Genomic DNA, 21,685 nt, shown 5'->3' on the forward strand with positions numbered 1-21,685 from the left:
CCCCATTCGCCCCGGTGACCGCAAGTACACTGCCTTCGAAGCAGACGGGCGGCTATACCACTTCTTAAGGGTTCCATTCGGCATCACGAACGGAGTCTCGGTCTTCCAACGGGAGATGGACCGAATGGTTGACCAGCACGGTTTACGGGCCACGTTCCCGTACCTCGACAACGTCACCATCTGTGGCCACGACCAGCAGGACCACGACGCCACCCTCCACAAATTCCTCCAGACCGCTAACGCCCTCAACCTCACCTACAACAAGGAAAAATGCGTGTTTAGCACCGACCGTCTAGCCATCCTTGGCTACGTAGTGCGTAATGGAGTGATAGGCCCCGAACCCGAACGCATGCGCCCCCTCATGGAGTTCCCTCTCCTCCACTGTGCCAAAGCCCTGAAACGCTGCCTGGGCTTCTTTTCTTATTACGCCCAGTGGGTTCCTCAATACGCAGACAAGGCCCGCCCACTAATCCAGTCCACTACCTTTCCCCTGTCTTCAGCCGCATCAAAGCGGATATCGCAAAGGCCACGATGCGCGCCATCGACAAGTCCCTCCCATTCCAAGTTGAGAGCGACGCGTCCGACGTAGCTCTGGTGGCCACGCTCAACCAAGCGGGCAGACCCGTGGCTTTTTTCTCCCGGACCCTCCACGCTTCAGAAATTCGCCACTCATCAGTAGAAAAGGAGGCCCAAGCCACAGTGGAAGCTGTGCGACATTGGAGGCATTACCTGGCCGGTAGGAGATTCACTCTCCTCACTGACCAACGGTCGGTAGCCTTCATGTTCGATAATGCACAGCTGGGCAAGATAAAAAACGACAAGATCCTGCGTTGGAGGATCGAACTCTCCACCTACAATTATGAGATCTTGTATCGTCCCGGAAAGCTGAACGAGCCGTCCAATGCCCTATCTCGCGGCACTTGTGCCAACGCACAAGTGGACCGTCTCCAAGCCCTCCACGAGGACCTCTGCCACCCGGGGGTCACTCGTTTCTACCACTTTATAAAGGCCCGCAACCTCCCGTACTCCATCGAGGACGTCCGAACAGTCACCAGGATCTGCCAAATCTGCGCAGAATGCAAACCGCATTTTTTCAGGCCAGATAGAGTGCACCTGATAAAGGCTTCCCGTCCCTTTGAACGCCTCAGTTTGGACTTCAAAGGCCCCCTCCCCTCCACCGATCGCAATGCGTACTTTCTTAACGTCGTTGACGAATACTCCCGTTTCCCCTTCGCCATCCCCTGCCCCGACATGACCGCGGCCACGGTCATTGAAGCCCTATGCACCATCTTTACCTTGTTCGGTTTCCCCGCCTACATCCATAGCGATAGGGGGTCCTCCTCCATGAGTGAAGAGCTGTGTCAATTCCTGTTCAGTAAGGGCATAGCCTCGAACAGGACAACCAGCTACAACCCCAGGGGAACGGGCAGGTAGAGCGGGAGAATGGAACGGTCTGGAAGACCGTCCTACTGGCCCTACGGTCTAGGAGTCTCCCAACTTCCCGCTGGCAGGAAGTACTCCTGGATGCCCTTCATTCTATCCGGTCCCTGCTGTGTACCACCACTAACCAAACGCCTCACAAGCGCCTCCTTGTCTTCCCTAGGATGTCCGCTTCTGTAACGTCACTTCCGGCCTGGCTGGCAGCCCTGGGACCCATCCTGCTCCGGAAACATGTGCGGGCGCACAAATCAGACCCACTGGTGGAGAAGATACATCTACTCCACGCAAACCCGCAGTACTCCTACGTGGCGTACCCAGACAGCCGACAGGACACGGTCTCTCTGCGGGACCTGACACCCGCCGGAGCTCTCCACACCCCCCCAACACCAATCACCACCCCCTCACTCCCGCCGGTGCACCCCACAGCCACCCCCTTCCCGGGGGGATCAGTTCTCCTCCCAGGCCCGTCCAGGAGTAAGGAAACAGAGGGGGACAGCGCAATGCTCCCAGAGTCGACTGGACCCGAGCCTGCACCACCACCACCACCCGGGCTGAGGCAATTGGAAAGGGCGACCAGAGCACCATCTCGACTCATCAAATCGACTTAAGATGTATATAATTCAGTGGCCCAGTAAAGCGGCATTGTTGTAAATAGTTAACGCTGCAAATCGGGTAAAATGTGAATAATTTGGTGGCCCAGTAAAAGCGGCATGATTGTATATAGTTCAATGGTTAAGGTACCGACCCTGTAAACCCCTACCACCCACCACCCCGCCGGGTTCCTTTTTAACAAGGGGAGAATGTGGTGGTATGTATTAGGGGTAATATGGTACACCACGAATGCCGAGGAGCTATTGGAGGACAGATGCTGGGTCCCGATTGGATCTCCTGCCTACTGGGCTCCACCCAGATAGGCGGGGTATAAGAACCCGGTTTACTCCCCGCGGCTGCATTCTGTGACTGAGCTGCTGGGAAACAAGTCTGAACAAGTCTGCTCAATAAAGCCTCGATTGAAGTTCTCTACGTCTCGCCTCGTGTGTGATCGATGGTGCTACAGCGTGCCACCCAAACCAAAACTGCACGGGTGGCATCCGCGGTGGAGGCAATGGAGGTGGCAATATCAGACATGGGTCAGGTTTTGCAAGGCCTGGGGCATTCCGTGCAGGCTGGGGCCGTGGCCCAGGACAAGGCCGCCCTCTCACATGCAACCATGTATCAGAGCCAGCTGCAGGTTGAAGTGGTGCTCCTCAGTGTGGCCCAGTCACAGCAGGCCATGGCTGAGAGCATCGGCGCCATCGCCCAGGTGCTGGCCGGCATCGCACAGACCCAGAGGGAGGTGGCGCAGTCCCAGACGGACATGGAGCCGTGCTCCATGGCTGCTAACGTGCAGACCCCTGTTGATACCAGAATGGGCATCCAGGGCTGGCAGCACCAGGTGTCGAGAAGGCCTCGTGGGTTGGCTCCTCTCACACCCCTGTCCCATGCAGAAGCCCGGGGGCCATCGGGCACCCCGAGGGAGGAGGAGGTGCTGGTGCCGGTGACACCTGCAGGGGAGGCCCCGGACACTGCAGCACCTCGGACTCCCCCCTCCCTACTATTCCTGGTACATCTAGTGGGCAACGCGCAGAACAGGGCAGCACCACGCCTCCTGGCACTTCCGAGGAGCAGCCGAGCCCACCCAGGCCAGGCCGCCCCAGGAGACGAGCACCAACGGGGACTCTCGCCGCAGGGCAGGAGTCCAAGCAGTCCACCTTCACTCCTGCTGTACCGTCTGGGGAACCACCTTGGTGTAGTGTTAGGGTCCGTAAGGCCAGAAAGCTAGACACCAGTTAAGTTGGCATGGGTGTCGGGCACAGTTTAGTTACAGGGGCTAGGGCACAGACTGTATATACCTCTGTGGTAGTACTATGTATTGCGGTACATAAGAGGTGGATGACCATTGGTTAGAACCAGGAGTCTACCATTGGCTATTGTACATAGCTCTGCCCTGAGAGGCGGAGTATAAGAGCCGGTGCCGTCCCAGCAGCCTTCACTTCCTGTATCGAAGTTGCTGGGGAAGAGTTCTAGCAGATTAAAGCCTTCAGTTATGAATCACTTTGTCTTGAGAGTAATTGATTGCGCATCAACCTCTTCACATTAAACACCTGTTACCACGTTCAAACCTACTCTGTCTGATGGGTGTGGGGGTGGGGCAGTCAGTGATGGCCACTGTGGGTGAGGGGTGGTGGACGAGTGAAGCCCATTGGGTGGACCATGCAGCCCCCCCCTTCCCCGACCGTTCCCATCACCCCGTCCCCAGCTATTCAACAGGACCGTGCGATGGACGGGCCATCTCACACGCAGTGATCATCCAGGTGGAAGGTGCTACTGTGGGAATGAGTCAGACATTGTCTAACGATGTGGAGCATGGAGCTCATCACAGAGCGGGCTGTCATCATCCTCCATCCCATGGACCAGACCCGCCTTCACTGACAACCCAGTGCTCCCAGCTCATTGTACCGCAGGTATACATAACGAAGGGAGGTGTGCATGCGGGTGGTTCGGTGGTGTGGGAGGTGAGGATGGTGGGTGGTGTGGGAGGTGAGGATGGTGGGTGGTGTGGGAGGTGAGGATGGTGGGTGGTGTGGGAGGTGAGGATGGTGGGTGGTGTGGGAGGTGAGGATGGTGGGTGGTGTGGGGGGTGAGGATGGTGGGTGGTGTGGGGGGTGAGGATGGTGGGTGGTGTGGGAGGTGAGGGTGGTGGGTGGTGTGGGAGGTGATGGTGGTGGGTGGTGTGGGAGATGAGGGTGTTCGGTGGTGTGGGAGGTGAGGCTGGTGGGGGAGGTGAGGATGGTGGGTGGTGTGGGAGGTGAGGATGGTGGGTGGTGTGGGAGATGAGGGTGGTGGGTGGTGTGGGAGGTGATGATGGTGGGTGGTGTGGGAGATGAGGGTGTTCGGTGGTGTGGGAGGTGAGGCTGGTGGGGGAGGTGAGGATGGTGGGTGGTGTGGGAGGTGAGGGTGTTCGATGGTGTGGGAGGTGAGGCTGGTGGGGGAGGTGAGGATGGTGGGTGGTGTGGGAGGTGAGGGTGTTCGATGGTATGGGAGGTGAGGATGGTGGGGGAGGTGAGGATGGTGGGTGGTGTGGGAGGTGAGGGTGTTCGATGGTATGGGAGGTGAGGATGGTGGGTGGTGTGGGAGGGGAGGGTGTTCGATGGTATGGGAGGTGAGGATGGTGGGTGGTGTGGGAGGTGACGGGGGTCAGTGGTGTGTGAGGTGAGGGTGGTCGGTGGTGTGGGAGGTGAGGATGTTCGGTGGTGTGGGAGGTGAGGCTGGTGGGGGAGGTGAGGATGGTGGGTGGTGTGGGAGGTGAGGGTGTTCGATGGTATGGGAGGTGAGGATGGTGGGTGGTGTGGGAGATGAGGGTGGTGGGTGGTTTGGGAGGTGAGGATGGTGGGTGGTGTGGGAGGGGAGGGTGTTCGATGGTATGGGAGGTGAGGATGGTGGGTGGTGTGGGAGGTGAGGCTGGTGGGGGAGGTGAGGATGGTGGGTGGTGTGGGAGGTGAGGGTGTTCGATGGTATGGGAGGTGAGGATGGTGGGTGGTGTGGGAGATGAGGGTGGTGGGTGGTGTGGGAGGTGAGGCTGGTGGGTGGTTTGGGAGGTGAGGATGGTGGGTGGTGTGGGAGGGGAGGGTGTTCGATGGTATGGGAGGTGAGGATGGTGGGTGGTGTGGGAGGTGACGGGGGTCAGTGGTGTGTGAGGTGAGGGTGGTCGGTGGTGTGGGAGGTGAGGATGTTCGGTGGTGTGGGAGGTGAGGGTGGTCGGTGGTGTGGGAGGTGAGGATGGTGGGTGGTGTGGGAGGTGAGGGTGATCGGTGGTGTGGCAGGTGAGGGTGTTCGGTGGTGTGGGAGGTGAGGGTGTTCGGTGGTGTGGGAGGTGAGGGTGGTGGGTAGTGTGGGAGGTAAGGGTAGGGGGTGGTGTGGGAGGTGAGGGTGGTGGGTGGTGTGGGAGGTGAGGGTGTTCGGTGGTTTGGGAGGTGAGGGTGGTGGGTGGTGTGGGAGGTGAGGATGGTGGGTGGTGTGGGAGGTGAGGGTGTTCGGTGGTGTGGAAGGTGAGGGTGGTGTGGGGGGTGAGGATGGTGGGTGGTGTGGGAGGTGGGGGTGTTCGGTGGTGTGAGAAGTGAGGGTGGTCGGTGGTGTGGGAGGTGAGGGTGGTCGGTGGTGTGGGAGGTGGGGGTGTTCGGTGGTGTGGGAGGTGAGGGTGTTCGGTGGTGTGGGAGGTGAGGGTGGTGGGTGGTGTGGGAGGTGAGGGTGGTCGGTGGTGTGGGAGGTGAGGATGGTGGGTGGTGTGGGAGGTGAGGGTGGTGGGTGGTTTGGGTGTTGAGGATGGTGGGTGGTGTGGGAGGTGAGGATGGTGGGTGGTGTGGGTGTTGAGGATGGTGGGTGGTGTGGGAGGTGAGGATGGTGGGTGGTGTGGGTGTTGAGGATGGTGGGTGGTGTGGGAGGTGAGGATGGAGGGTGGTGTGGGAGGTGAGGGTGGTGGGTGGTGTGGGTGTTGAGGATGGTGGGTGGTGTGGGAGGTGAGGATGGAGGGTGGTGTGGGAGGTGAGGGTGGTGGGTGGTGTGGGTGTTGAGGATGGTGGGTGGTGTGGGAGGTGAGGATGGAGGGTGGTGTGGGAGGTGAGGGTGGTGGGTGGTGTGGGTGTTGAGGATGGTGGGTGGTGTGGGAGGTGAGGATGGAGGGTGGTGTGGGAGGTGAGGGTGGTGGGTGGTGTGGGTGTTGAGGATGGTGGGTGGTGTGGGAGGTGAGGATGGAGGGTGGTGTGGGAGGTGAGGGTGTTCGGTGGTGTGGGAGGTGAGGGTGGTCGGTGGTGTGGGAGGTGAGGGTGGTCGGTGGTGTGGGAGGTGAGGGTGGTGGGTGGTGTGGGAGGTGAGGATGGTGGGTGGTGCGGGAGGCGAGGGTTGTCGGTGGTGCGGGAGGCGAGGGTGGTCGGTGGTGAGGGGGTGCGGTATTGTGATGTCCGGGCCCCTGCCGAGTAACTCACCCACCCCCCAGTTGGTGAAACGTCTGTCGACTAAAGCATCCCGTGCTCGCTGACCCTGCCGATAGTGTCGTGCAACCTTCCGTGCATGGCTAGCCCCCATGTCCCGCTCATTGTCCCCCTCACTCCCCTCATCCTCCTCGTCTGACAAGGCCTGCCCTTGATCCTCATCCTCCTCCAGCACATCGCCCCTCTGCTAGGATATATTGTGGAGGTTTGCAGCAGACCACAACGATGCGGCCAACCCTCCTGCAAAGGGTGCGGCAAGAAGGGCCATTTTGTGGGGGTTTGCCAGGCACGAGCGGTGACTCCGGGCTGCCACAGCGAACTTCCCCTCGGGCCCCAGGCGGCCAGCAGTCACCAGCACCCCCGTATCCTCGGGCCACGTGCGGCCCCTGGGCGCCGCCATCTTGTTCCCCGGACACCGCACTGGACGGATCGGCGCCGCCATTTTGTCCATCTCCGACCACCATGTGCGACCCATGGGAGACGTCATCTTGGATGGGGCCCAGGACCCCAGCCCGGCCGACTATACACTGTCCGATCAAAATTTACTGCGTCTGGCCTCGGTAACTCTGGACCAAACTTGACATCGAACACTCTCAACAGCAACGACAACGGTCTTCATCAATGGCCACGAGACTCCCTGCCTGATCGACTCTGGGAGCACGGAGAGCTTTATACACCCCGACACGGTAAGGCGCTGTTCACTTTTTACCCACCCTATAAATCAAAGACTCTCCCTGGCCTCCAGTTCCTACTCAGTGGAGATAAAGGGGTCCTGCCTAGCAAACCTTCCCCCCCCTCCCCCCTTACTGCCTGCGGCTTCTCGACACTTAAGGTCGACCCGCCTTCCCTGTTTGTGAACCTCACCCCGGATTGCAAACCCGTCGCCACCAGGAGCAGACGGTACAGTGCCCAGGACCGGACCTTCATTAGGTCGGAGGTCCAAAGGCTACTAAGGGAAGGGGTCATTGAAGCTAGCAACAGTCCCTGGAGAGCTCAAGTAGTGGTGGTAAAGACCGGGGAGAAGCATAGGATGATCATCGACTACAGTCAGACCATCAACAGGTTTACGCAGCTGGACACGTACCCTCTCCCCCGCATATCCGACCTGGTAAACAGGATCGTGCATTATAAGGTCTTCTCCATGGTGGATCTCAAGTCTGCCTACCACCAGCTACCCCTCCGCACGAGCGACCGCAAATACACTGCCTTCGAGGCAGATGGGCGGCTCTATCATTTTTTAAGTGTTCCCTTCGGTGTCACTAACGGGGTCTCGGTCTTCCAACGCGTGATGGACCGAATGGTTGACCGGTACGGCTTGAGCGCAACGTTCCCGTATCTCGATAACGTCACCATCTGCGGCCATGACCAGCAGGACCACAACTCCAACCTCCGAAAATCCTTAACTTAACGTACAATAAGGATAAATGCGTATTTAGCACCGACCGTCTAGCCATTCTCGGCTACGTAGTGCGAAATGGAGTTATAGGCCCCGACCCTGAACGCATGCACTCCCTCATGGAGTTCCCCCTCCCTCACTGCCCCAAGGCCCTGAAGCGCTGCCTTGGGTTTTTTAGTTACTACGCCCAGTGGGTCCCTAACTACGCAGAAAAAGCCCGTCCCATGATCCAGTCCACAACCTTCCCCCTGTCGATGGAGGCCCGCCAGGCCTTCAGCCGCATCAAAGCAGACATTGCAAAGGCCACGATGCATGCCATCGACGAGTCCCTCCCCTTCCAGGTCGAGAGCGGTGCGTCCGATGTAGCTCTGACGGCAACCCTCAACCAAGCGGGCAGACCCGTGGCCTTCTTCTCCCGTACCCTCCATGCTTCCGAAATCCACCACTCCTCAGTCGAAAAGGAGGCCCAAGCCATAGTAGAAGCTGTGCGACACTGGAGGCATTACCTGGCTGGCAGGAGATTCACTCTCCTCACTGACCAACGGTCGGTGGCGTTCATGTTCGATAGTGCACAGCGGGGCAAGATAAAAAAACAACAAGATCTTGCGGTGGAGGATAGAACTCTCCACCTACAACTGCGAGATCTTGTATCGTCCCGGGAAGCTAAACGAGCCTCCTGACGCCCTGTCCCGCGGCACATGTGCCACCGCACAAGTGTACTGCCTCCGAGCCCTCCACGAGGACCTCTGCCACCCTTCGCCATCCCCTGCCCCGACATGACCGCCACCACCGTCATCAAGGCCCTCCATGGTATCTTTGCACTGTTTGGTTTCCCCGCTTACATACACAGTGATAGGGGTCCTCCTTTATGAGCGACAAGCTGCGTCAATTCCTGCTCAGCAAGGGCATCGCCTCAAGCAGGACGACCAGTTACAACCCCCGGGGAAACGGGCAGGTAGAGAGGGAGAACGGAACGGTCTGGAAGACCGTCCTACTGGCCCTATGGTCCAGGAACCACCCAGTCTCCCACTGGCAAGAAGTCCTCCAGGAGGCCCTCCACTCCATCCGGTCATTGCTCTGTACGACCACCAATCAGACACCTCATGAACGTCTCCTTGTCTTCCCCAGGACGTCCTCCTCCGGTACCGCGCTCCCAACCTGGACCCATCCTGCTCTGAAAACACGTGCGGGCGCACAAGTCGGACCCGTTGGTCGAGAGGGTCCACTTGCTGCACACTAACCCCCAGTACGCCTACGTGGCGTTCCCTGACGGCCGACAAGATACGGTCTCCCTACGGAAACTGGCGCCCGTCGGATCCCCATACGCACCCCAACCACCACCCGCACCCCACCACTCTGCAGCACTTCAAAAGGGGGGTCAGTCCTCCCGCCGCTCCTGCCTGGGCCCTCCCACCCACCCACTACAGGCAACACCCTCCCAGGTCAACCGCTCTCCCCACCAGCGCCGTCTAGGGGTGCCGAAACTGCCATGGAGGCCGAAGCCACGCTCCCGAAGTCGCAGGCGCCTGGACCCCCACCGGAATCACCACCGAGGCCCAGACGATCCCAGAGGACGACCAGGGCACCCGACCGACTGATTGCTTCATCTTAACCGATCTGTAACTGTAAATAATAAACACTGACTGTATATATCTGCCATGACTGTAAATACCCTCTAAGCACTGTAAGGAGGTATCACGGTACCTCCATATCTGATCATACCATGTTGAATACAGTTGTAGCCACTGGCCACCACCCACGCCGGACTCTTTTTAACAGGGGGTGAATGTGGTATTATCAGGTATTGCAGCACCCGAGAGGCTGAAGTTCCATTGGTCAAACCTGGGGGTTTACCATTGGCTGTATAGTAGTAGCTCCACCCAGATAGGTGGGGTATTAAGAGTCGGTGCCGTCCCAGCAGTCCTCATTCTGTACCTGAACTGCTGGGGAACAGTTCTAATCTATTAAAGCCTTCAGTTATGCAGTAATTGATCGTGTATCAATTACAAGATAAGGGGAGAAATGAAAGAGAGAACTAGTCCCTTCCTGAAAAGTGATATTCCCTCACCCTCCCTCATGTTGGTTAGACAGTGACATTGGTGGAAACCTGGGAGCAGCTTCTCAGGGAAGAATTGATCCAAAGCTGGATGTCAGCTTCCATTCTATTTGGACTGGGCTCTGCAGTCTACCATGAATATTGTAAACATTTTGTAACTGGAGAATTGGAAAAGCAATTAAAAGAGATTTACCCGAGCAGTATATGGATAATCTGCAGCCGTGTTGATGCCTTTATTGTCGATCACATAGAGAAAGGCACGATTCATCCATCCACCTCCGCATCCATTGTTATGATATAGTTTGGTACAATCAACCAGGTTCTGTTCACTCAGGAGAATCAGTTTTCCATGTTTCCGAGCCCACTGCCCTTCGATGGCACCGGTCGCACTGAAAGCCCAGCAAGAACCACAGCTTCCCTGGTCATGACAGAAATAAAATAACATTCTGATTAAAAATTCCGGGTGTGATCTAACCGATTTGCAACAGAGCCCCGTGTCGAGCGCGTTTAGCCGGGTGTTTCCCTACACTCACAGCGCCGAGAATCATCATTCTATCTAACTGGACTTTGTTTCAATCCGGGGCCTCAGCGGTGAACACCCCACCGAGGCCGCAGTTAGTCCCATTTCCTGCACTGAGGAACTCTGCTCGCCAGAACTCCTCAGTGCAGGAGGAGATTGACCCCCCCCCCCCCCCCCCCCCCCCCCCACCCGGCCCGACCCATCCCTGGATCTCACCCCCCCAAAGTACTAGGTCACAAATATGGGGGTTCTTGAGCCCCTGCACCCTACCCAGACATGCAGGGCATCCCCAGCCCGATACCTAGTGTGGGAAAAATGCCATCCCTGTCAGTGCCCCTGCCAACTAGCAGTGCAATGTGGGCAGTGCCAGGCTGGCACCCAGGTCACACTGCCAGGTTGCCAGGCTGGCACTGCCAAGGTGGCACCAGTAGTGCCAGGGTATCGGCCTGTCTCGAGGGCAACCACCTGTCGGATCCCCTGGGAGATCCCCTGCCTCAACTGCCATTCCTCCTTGTTCCCATTTGTGGGAACCAACAGTGAACAGCTCTCGCCTGAGTTCTCCAAGGTGAAGAGGTCAGAACCCAAGGCCTTGGCAGATCAGGCGAGCTGCATATTAGAGTGAGTCCAGCTGTCTCACTCTAATACACAGATGTGCCGAATACTGATCCTGTCTACAATGGGCAGGATTCAGATTGCAACATTTTGCAAGATCCCCTGTTCTGGCGCACCACCTGGTCAGCAGATCGCGCCCAAAATCTTTGCATTGGCAGGTGCAATACAGATTTACACCAAGGAAGTTAGTTCATCTTTTTGATGAGATTTCTAGAAGACACATGGGATCAGTGAGTGTCTGTGTGGCAGGTTTGAGAGGGTATGGATTTCACTCTTACTCTTTAGTGCTGATTCTGATTAAGCGGGGAATAATTAGAGAAGAAAGATTGGGGATGGAATCATGGGTAAAGTAAGTCAGCCCGCTGCTTGTGACCCAGGTTTCAATCCACGTGTGGAGGAAGTGTTTCCAGCTGTTTCAGCTGGAGCTCAGGGTTGCCGAGCTGGAGGGGAAGCTTAACATCAGGGAGGACGGGAGTTTCCTGTGTTCCAGGACATGGTCACTCCCCAGCCAAGGAGAGTTAAGGATGGGAGGTGGGTGCCTATCTGGAGAAGTAGGAAGAAGCAGAAAGTACAAGTATTTTCGGGGAGTCACTCTCAAACAGATACACAGCTTTGGTGATGGCTGGGAGCGACAACACCTCAAAGGGATGCAGACCAGATTATGGCATCATTGGGCAAGGGACTCCAGAAAGGAAGAACACTATGGAATAGAAATGTAATTGATACAGGAGATTCCATAGTTAGGTGTTTCTGTAAATGTTGTCGGGAGTCCTGCGAGGTAAGTTGCCTCACTGATGTCAGGGTAAAGGACATCATTAAGAATATTCTGCAGGATGAAGGGGGTGAGCCAGAAATTGAGTCAGTATCAATGACATCGAGTGGATAGGGATTGTGGGCCAATGGTCAGAGTTTCAGGAATCATGGAGAATGGTAACAGCTCCGGATTACTCTCCCGACTAGCGAGAGTAGAAATAGGAAAATCGGGAGGATCAACGTGTGGCTTGAAGTGCAGTAAATGAGGGCTTCAGGGCATTGGGACCAGCTCTGGTACAGGAGGCAGCTACTCGAAAAGAACAGGTCACATCCCATTCGGTCTGGGACCAATTTCCTCAAACAAAAGTTCACCACTCTGGTTGGGGAGGGTTTCAATTTAATTGACAGTGGGGTAGGCACCAGAAAGTAGTAAAGTGGAACAAGGTACTTCAAGTGAGAGTGTTGGATACTCCTCGGGAGCCTGAGCTCACTTGGTTAGACAGCTGGTTCATGATGCAGAGCAAGGTGAGCAACGTGGGTTCAATTCCTGTACTAGCTGAGGTTATTCATGAAGGCCCTGCATTCTCAATCTTGACCCTCGCCTGAGGTGTGGTGACCCTCAGGTTAAATCACCATTAGTCAGCTCTCCCCCTCAAAGGGAAAGCAGCCTATGGTCATCTTTGGCCTATGGTGACTTTACCTTAATCCTAGAAGGAAATAGTACCACATTCGACAGGAGTCGACTAAGCATGGCTGCAAAGCCAGGTTAAGAATACATGTGTGTTAACACATAGAGTAGTGAATAAAATTGGTGAGTTACAAGCACAAAGATCAAAGTGGAAATATGGTGTAGTAGCAATAATAGAAATGTGGTTAATGGTGCGGACAAGGCTGCGAATATTCAATTATACAAAATGTTCAGAAAAAATGGGGATAGGAAGGGGGAGATGGATGGCAGCAATTAGGGAACATACATACAGCATTCAGTGCAGAAGGAGGCCATTCAGCCCATTGAGACTGCACGTAAGCCCTCACTGCCACCCAATAACCCCTCGTAACCTTTTTGGACACAGGGCAATTTAGAATGGCCAATCCACCTAAACTGCACGTCTTTGGACTGTGAGAGGAAACCGGAGCACCCGGAAGAAACCAATGCAGACACGGGGAGAACATGCAGACTCCGCACAGACAGTGACCCAGTGGTGATTCGAATTTGGGACCTTGGTGCTGTGAACCCACAGTGCTAGCCACTGTGCTACCAGGTTGATGTTGTGTTGCAAAGGTAGGATGTCCTGGAGGTAACAAGGACAGAATCTACTCATTAGACATGGAGGCAAAACGTGTATGATTACACAACTGGGGGTGGGGGGGTGGGGGGGGATTTTCTAGGAGAGAGGGGTATTATCTAAGTTTCCAGATATTGAATGTGAGACAGAGGGGAAAATATGCAGGGAAATCACAAAGAAGTGCAATAGTAGGGAGTGATGATATTGGGGGATGTTACTGAGTTAAGCATCAATTGGGAAAGTGTTATAGTAAAGGGAAACGGAAGGAGGCATTTCTGAAATGTGTTCATGAGAATTTCCTTTCCCAGAATGCTCCTGGTCCAATGAGGGAGGAGGCTTTGCTGGATCTGGTGCTGCGAAATGAGATTGTTGTACCCTCAATAACGACGCTTAGAGAGTAAACGGTAAAGAAGGCTTTAATAAGCTAAGAACTAGCTTGGTGCCGAGACGGGTGCTTACTAGGTGCCGTCCACAAGGCGGCCCCTTATATACGGCTCCCAGGTGGGCGGAGCCAGAGGCAGAGTCCCCCAGGGTTCCAAGGCCGGTTTTAAAGGGGACATCACCTTACATGATGATAAGGGTACATTAATACAGTAACCGTTTATCACAGAGATGGATCAAGTGAATGAAGTGTTAATGGGGCAACCAAACCGAACCAAAAACTGACAAGAAAAGCTAGAAGAGATAATGGGTGACCATTAATGCATTGATGTTTCAGATACAGGCGAGGGACATTACAACCAGAGGGAAAGATAGGATCCAAAGCCAGGGCTCCTCGGATGAAGGGGAGATGGGAGATTATGATGAAACAATTAAAGAGATTGTATGATGCATGTCAGGTGAGAAAATGGATATGGGGGCAATAATTGTTGGGCAGGCTGTGTGGGAAAGGCTGGTTATGTTTAGAATAGATAATTGCCGTGTCTGACAGCTTTCGGTCTGAATTCTAAAGGGAATGGGAGTGAAGAGAATTATCCAATCTTCCCCAAATGTCGGGGACGTTCCAAAAGACTAGAGTGATAAATGTGACACCCTTGCCCAAGAAAAGATGAAAGAATGGCAGCAAGTTAGTTACTGGTGTCGGCTCACTCAGCTGGTGTCGGGGCTGAGAAACAATGAACTGAAGGCCAATTAACTGCATTGGAGAGTTAATTAAGGAGAGCCAGCCTTGGAAAAAAAAGATGCTGGATTAATCTAATTGAGTTTTAGAATGAAACACCCTCTGGAGTCTGTGCAACAGATCAGGCATTAAATGAGATTGCAGTAATTTAGAATATAAGAACTCGGCGCAGAAGTTGTCAATTCAGCTCCTCAAGCTCGATCTGCCATTCAATACGATCATGGCTCATCTCGGCCTCAACTCCACTTTCCTGCCTGTTCTCCACAACCCTTCACCCCATTACTAATTAAAAATCTGCCCATCTCCTCCTTAAATATATTCAATATCCCAGCATCCACCACACTCTGGGGTAGTGAATATCACAGACTCACGACCCTTTGGCAGATGTATTTTCTCCTCACCTCTTTTAAATCTGCCACTCCTTATCCTAAAACTATGACCTCTCGTTCTCGATTGTCCCACAAGAGGAAACATTTGTTCTACGTCTATACGGTCAATACCTCTTACCATCTTATATACCTCAATTAGATCTCCTCTCATTCTTCGAAACTCGAGAGAGTAAAGGCCTCAACTGCTCGATCGCGCCACATCGGTGCAGACTTGATGGGCCAAATGGCCTCCTTCTGCACTATAATGTTCTATGTTCATGATGCCACGGCAACACATTCATAAATGCACATTGACATCCTGTGCTGTCCTTTAGGGGTATCATGGTGACACAGTGGTTATCACTGCAGCCTCACAGCACCAGGGGCCAGGGGCCCGGGCTCCATTCCGGCCTTGAGTCACTGTCTGTGTGGAGTTTGCACGTTCTCCCCATGTCTGCGTGGGTTTCTGCCGGATGCTCCGGTTTCCTCCCACAGTCCAAGGATGTGCAGGTTAGGTGGATTAACCTTACTAAATTGCCAATTAGTGTCTAAAGGTTGGCTGGGATTATGGAGCTAGGGCAGGGGAGTGGGCCTGTGTAATGTGCTCTTTCAGAGGGTTGGTGCTCTTTGGGCTGAATAGCCTCCTTCTGCACTGTAGGAATTCTATGGTTCTATTCTTCCATTCTACCTGTTTCACTGGACAGGTCGAACTATCTTTATTAGGTTATAAACAGGTGTTTTATTCTGTTTAATTATTTTTGCCCAACTGTCGTGATTTTAATGCTTTTATATACTCATGTTCTATTTAATATGTGCTCAGACTCACAGAACTTCAAGGTTAAACAGGCAACTGACAGTGATCAAATGGCTTCAGTATATCCCCCACACAATCGAGGAACTTGTGCTGAGGCGTGCAGGCATTACAGGGCAAGTGTTGAGAGTATTTTACACCGGGTGCCCACAAAGGATTTCCAGCCCGGGCTCAAGAACCAATTCCCCAGTTGTACTATTATTCCTCCAAGAAAATCGGTTCAAACTTATGACTATTCGAGTTACAACCTGGATTTCAGGAACCAATTGTGTCAAGTGCCCAAGCAGTGCCTGTAACACCCCTTTGATATCCCAATAGAGGAGAATATCAAGGATTGTGTAGGAGGTAAAAGGTTTGAGTGAGAACATGAATTCCGAATTCAAGATGGAATGTCCTTTTTATTTCTCTATCTATTTCAAGTCAGAATGTGTGTTTAACTGTGAGACTAATATTTTCTTCAGTTATACTGAGTATTTTTGCAGTCATTTCAAAAGGTACCTGAAGAATAAAATTATTTAATTCAATGGCTTCTTGTAAGCAAGCGTGGTTTTGATAAATTTACGTCTGCTCCTTTTACCAGTTTAAAATATTATGGAATGGAATCAGGGTTATTGAAGTTAACCAAATTATTAAATTGTGAAAACTAGACTTTGATGTTAACCACAGTGAAATTCTTGTGATTATAAATGAGGTGAAAATCATTATTTGATATGAGTTTATTAAAAATTGAATGTTGAGAGTAATTGGTGTTTGTGGAATTCTGTTGAATAATTGGATAAACATTCTTTATTGCTATTGGTTCTACTGGAATGCGATAGCCATTAGCAAACTGTCAGCATCTTTCTAACTTAGGATTGATGGAAGTTAAAAGGGTCCTGTGTGCAATAAATATCTGGCAGATCTTTTGTTTCTTTATAGCAATAACGTTGAGAAATCCTCTGATTGGTCTGTTCACTCTTTAAGAGCTAATGAACCTTGAACAGTGCTTAAATAATGGAGAAATTATTGAACGGTTTAATCTGAATTGTAAATAAAGAACTGGGAAAACCATCTTTAAAAATGAGATAAACTAAAATACTGTCAGGACCCTGCTACAGAGGCAGAGGCAGCAGGGGGGGGGTTGGCGTTGCCGAACTTGCTTCATTATAATTGGACGGCGAATGTGGGCAAGGTGGGGCGGTGGTGGGAAGGACAAGGGTTAGAGTGGGTTAGAATGGAGGAGGAATCTTGTAAGGGGTCTAGTTTGAAGGCTATGGTGACGGCAGCATTGCCAATGGCTCCGAGTAGGTATTCGGGGATCCCAGTGGTGCAGTCCACGGTGAAGATGTGGAATCAGCTGAGGAGGCATTTTCGGATGGAAGGGATGTTGGTACAACGCCGCTGTGCGAGAATCATGGGTTTGAGCCGGGGGGGATGGCTAGTGTATACAGGAGGTGGAGGGATGTGGATTTGTATTTGGAGGAAGGGTTCGCCTGTCTGGAGGAGCAAAGGGAGAGGGTAGAGCTGCCGAGGGGCAGTGAGTTCAGGTATTTGCAAGTTAGGGACTTTGTGCGAAAGGTTTGGAGAGGGTTCCCTAGATTGCCGGGATACACCCTGCTGGAGCGACTGCTGCTTCCAGAAGTGGAAGGGGAGACAAGAATTGGGGATATATATAAGTGGCTGGGGGAGCAGTGGGGTGAGCGGGTGGTGAAGATCAAGGAGAAATGGCAAGCGGAGTTGGGAGGGGAGATCAATTGGGGAATATGGAGTGAGGCACTCCGAAGGGTAAACGGGACCTCCTCTTGTGCAAGGATGAGCCTGATACAGTTTAAGGTGGTGCACAGGGTGCATATGACTCCGGCGAGAATGAGGGTTCTTTCAGGGGGTAGCGGGTGAGTGTGAGAAGTGTAGGACGGGGGCCAGTGAACCACATGCACATGTTTCGGGGTTGCGAAAAATTGGGAAGATTCTGGGCGACAGTGTTCACGGTCTTAGCCAGGATAGTGGAGGAGGAGGTGGACCGGACCCTTAGGTGGTGATATTTGGAGCAACCGGAGGAAACCAAACACTGGGAGAAGGTGCAAACTTCACACAGTCATCCAAGGCTGGAATCGAACCCTTGTCCCTGGCACTGTGAGGCAGCAGTGGTAACCACTGTGCCACCATCTTCTGTGAGAACACTGAAATAATTCATAATTCAGATTGTATTCATATTATGAACATTGAGCAATTTCTAAATGCAATATTGACTGAATCCAAGTAAAGTCTGACTCATGGGCGGGATTCTCCCCCACCTGGCGGGGCGGGGGGTCCCAGCGGGATGGAGTGGCGTGAACCACTCCGGCATCAGGCCGCCCCAAAGGTGCGGTCTCTGCACCTTTAGGGGCCAAGCCCTCACCTTGAGGGGCTAGCCCCGCGCCGGAGAGGTTGACGCGCCGCCAGCTGGCAGGAAAGGCCTTTGGCGCCACTCCAGCCGGGGCTGAAAGGACTTCGCCGATCGGTGGAAGTCCGCGCATGCGCGGGAGCGTCAGCGGCTGCTGACATCATCCCCGCGCATGCACAGGGGGTGGGTCACTTCCGCATCGGCCATGGTGAAGTCTGTGGCCGAGGCGGAGGAAAAAGAGTGCCCCCACGGCACAGGCCCGCCCGCGGATCGGTGGGCCCCGATCGCGGTGGCCAGGCCACCGTGGGGGCACCCCCCGGGGCCAGATCGTCCCCCCCCAGGACCCCGGAGCCCCCCGCGCCGCCTAGTCCCGCCGGGAAGAGAGGTGGTTTGATCCTCGCCGGCTCAGGCATTCCAGCAGCGGGACTTCGGCCCATCGCGGGCCGGAGAATCGCCGGGGGGGGGCTCGCCGACCAGCGCGGCACAATTCCCGCCCTCGCTGAATATCCGGTGCCAGAGAATTCGGCAACCGACGGGGGTGGGATTCACGCCAGCCCCCGGTGATTCTCCGACCTGGCGGGGGGTCGGAGAATCCCACCCATGTTATCTATTAAAGAACAAACTTTCATCAGGATTATAAAATTAATTGACCAGTCCTGATATTCCAACAATACTGGGGCGAAATTCTCCCGAAACGGCGCGATGTCCGCCGACTGGCGCCCAAAACGGCGCCAATCAGACAGGCATCGCGCCGCCCCAAAGGTGCGGAATGCTCCGCATCTTTGGGGGCCGAGCCCCAACATTGAGGGGCTAGGCCGACGCCGGAGGAATTTCCGCCCCACCAGCTGGCGGAAAAGGCCTTTGGTGCCCCGCCAGCTGGCGCGGAAATGACATCTCCGGGCGGCGCATGCGCGGGAGCGTCAGCGGACGCTGACAGTTTCCCACGCATGCGCAGTGGAGGGAGTCTCTTCCGCCTCCGCCATGGTGGAGACCGTGGCGGAGGCGGAAGGGAAAGAGTGCCCCCACGGCACAGGCCTGCCCGCGGATCGGTGGGCCCCGATCGCGGGCCAGGCCACCGTGGGGGCACCCCCCGGGGCCAGATCACCCCGCGCCCCCCCAGCACCCCATTTTGAAATAATAATTGGACACAAGTACAACATTGATTGCTGTTGTGGAAAATAAAAGACTTCAGAAGAGGTTAAGAAATATATACGAAATTGTGCTGAGAATTTGGACTGATTTGTGGATGTTCAGTGTATGTTTTAAGGTTTGATGACAGTGTATTGGGTGTCAAAGTTTGTCCTGGGATTAGAATGGAGATTAAATGATATTTAATGGGATGTGGAGAATTAAATGACAGGGAGTGATTGAGGCTACGAAAGAGAAACTGCAAAAATACATCATCAAATGGGCACTACGTTAATTGCTTCATTGATTATGAATGCCATTCAGGGCATGTGCCAAATGAGTTGGAGAAAACTAAGTGATTGGACCCAATAGTTTGCAGAATCACAGAATCAAAGAATCATACAATGCAGAAGAGGCCCTTCGGCCAATCGAGTCGACATTGACACTTGAAAAACAGCTGACCTGCCTGACTAATCCCATTTGCCAACACTTGGCCCATAGCTTTGAATGTTATGACGTGCCAAGTGCTCATCCAGGTACATTTTAAAGGATGAGAGGCAACCCACCTCTACCACCCTCTCAGGCAGTGCATTCCAGACCGTCACCCCCCTCTGGGTAAAAACGTTTTCCCTCATATCCCCCTTAAACCTCCTACGCCTCACCTTGAATTTGTGTCCCGTTGTAACTGACCCTTCAACTGGGGGAAACAGCTGCTCCCATCCACCTTGTCCATGCCTCTCATAATCTTGTACACCTTGATCAGGTCACCTCTCAGTCTTCTCTGCTCAAGCGAAAACAATCCAAGCCAATCTGACCTCTCTTCATAAATCAAATCTTCCATCCCAGGCAACATCCCAGTGAATCGCCTCTGCACCCCCACCAGTGCAATCACATCCTTCCTATAATGTGGTGACCAGAATTGCACACAGTGGCCTCACCAAAGTTCTATACAAGTTGAGTTGAAAGACCAGTCATTGTCATATTGAATGATGGAACAGGCTTGAAGGGCTGAGTGGGTGACCCCTGCTTCCATTTCTTACGTTCTAATATCATGTATATGAAGCAATGCAATGCTGTATTTAAAAGGGGACATCTCACATGATGAGAGACAATTTAGTGATGGGGTCATCGACTAAGGGTTAGAATAATATCAATGGATTTTGTCATTATCCAGATAATTATCCTGATAATTCTAATTGGTACAATGTGTCGGTTTAAATGATTCAGACACTATCATAGAAAAGCCACAACATGGAATTGGCTGCTTTGATCAAAAGATGAGGGGGACAGGAACTCATTCCTCCGACCTACACAACTTATATCTAGGTTGGTTGGTGCTTTCTATATAAATTATGTATCCCATTCACTTTTCATTAGGCATCTGAATAATTAAACAATGCATAATTGGAGTATACAATGCAATGCTCATGAAGTGAGACTGGACATAATCTGATAAGGAGCTTGGAGAGCGCATCTCAGAAACTTGTCTGGTTTGAGTTTTGCCAGGTTAGGTCTGAAATTCCTATTTAGCATGGAACAATTGTACTTCTACACTTCAATTTTAAATCTATTTTAACATCTTAAAAAAAAAACTTTTATACTTTGGAATCCAACATTTAACAGCCTTTTTATGCAAAAAAAATGGATTTAACTTCGACAAATCCCACCATGATTCCATGCCTGACCATAACCAATGCACATAAACAGCTGCTGTGAGTAAGCAGCAGCGGCATTTTCAGGCAAAAAGGACCGAAACTCAAAGCCAATTAGAACCTCACACTTGTGGTGGGATTTTCCCGCCCTGACACTGGTGGGCATCGTCATGAGCGGGACGAGAAATTTGGAGAGCAGCTGACTATTAAAATCCCACCCCAATAATGACTAGATTGGCTGCTCCTGATTTTTACCTGGTTCTTCACTGGAGTTACAATGTCATGTTTACGCCAATCGACGATTACACGTGTCACATCTCCATCACTTTCTTCATCAAGTTCATCATCTCCATCACTTTCTTCATCTTCATCAAATTCGTCTCCTTCAAATTCTTCAGTCGAGTTATCAGCTTCGATTGGGAGGAATCCATTCATGCGTTCATTGAACTCTTTATCAGTCTAGAAAGGAAAACACATCAGGCATTCATTAATGAATTGATGAATTTTTAATGGAGAAGGTTCAGGAGGAGAGTAGATAACCGCACAGGGCCACATTCTCACCCATTCACTGAGTTTAGCAAAAAGAGCGATTAAAGTATCAAGCAGCACTGACACTCCATACTCATGTCTAATGTTTGACTAAAATGAAGAACTGCATGAAAATGGTTCATCCATTTCACCACACTCCAGGATAAAGGTGGGTGGAGATCCTGAAAGTGATAAAGAATCTCTCTGGTCTAGGGTACAAGAAACAAAATGGCAGCACTGATGCCTGATTTTGTGTGAAATAATTTGAGAATCTTCTGGTCATTAGAAACGTCCAGAGCACTTTCACAGTGAGGAGAGTGGGTAAAGTCCCCCATTATGGCTGAGTTTATTGGTGTTTAACTGAACCATCCCGATCAAGAGGCTCTCAGATTCCATCACCAGCTTGGTCTTAATTCCCTTACTCCGAGCTAATGTCCAATCTCTAGAAAACAAGCTAGACGAACTTAAAGCCAGACTCACTTTTCAAAGAGAACTAAGGGAATGCTGTGTGCTCTGTTTCACAGAGACATGGCTCACTCCTGCTTCACCGAACTGTGCCCTACAACCAGAGGGTTTCTCAATCTACTGAATGGACCGTATGGCGGCCTCAGGTAAGACAAGGGGTG

General features: G+C 52.8%; 1 protein-coding gene across 1 annotated transcript in view; it reads right to left on the reverse strand.

The window, feature by feature from the left end:
* LOC140395240 (procathepsin L-like) overlaps positions 1 to 21,685 on the reverse strand; it is a 48,534-nt gene that overhangs the window by 17,728 nt on the left and 9,121 nt on the right. The window contains exons 4-5 of the mRNA XM_072482790.1: positions 20,787 to 20,990; positions 10,113 to 10,337 (exon numbers count right to left, since the gene is read on the reverse strand). Coding sequence (XP_072338891.1) covers positions 10,113 to 10,337; positions 20,787 to 20,990 — 429 coding nt within the window. The remainder of the gene's footprint in view (positions 1 to 10,112; positions 10,338 to 20,786; positions 20,991 to 21,685) is intronic.

This window comes from Scyliorhinus torazame, chromosome 18 (genome assembly GCF_047496885.1).
Source record: "Scyliorhinus torazame isolate Kashiwa2021f chromosome 18, sScyTor2.1, whole genome shotgun sequence".
Taxonomy (NCBI): Eukaryota; Metazoa; Chordata; class Chondrichthyes; order Carcharhiniformes; family Scyliorhinidae; genus Scyliorhinus; species Scyliorhinus torazame.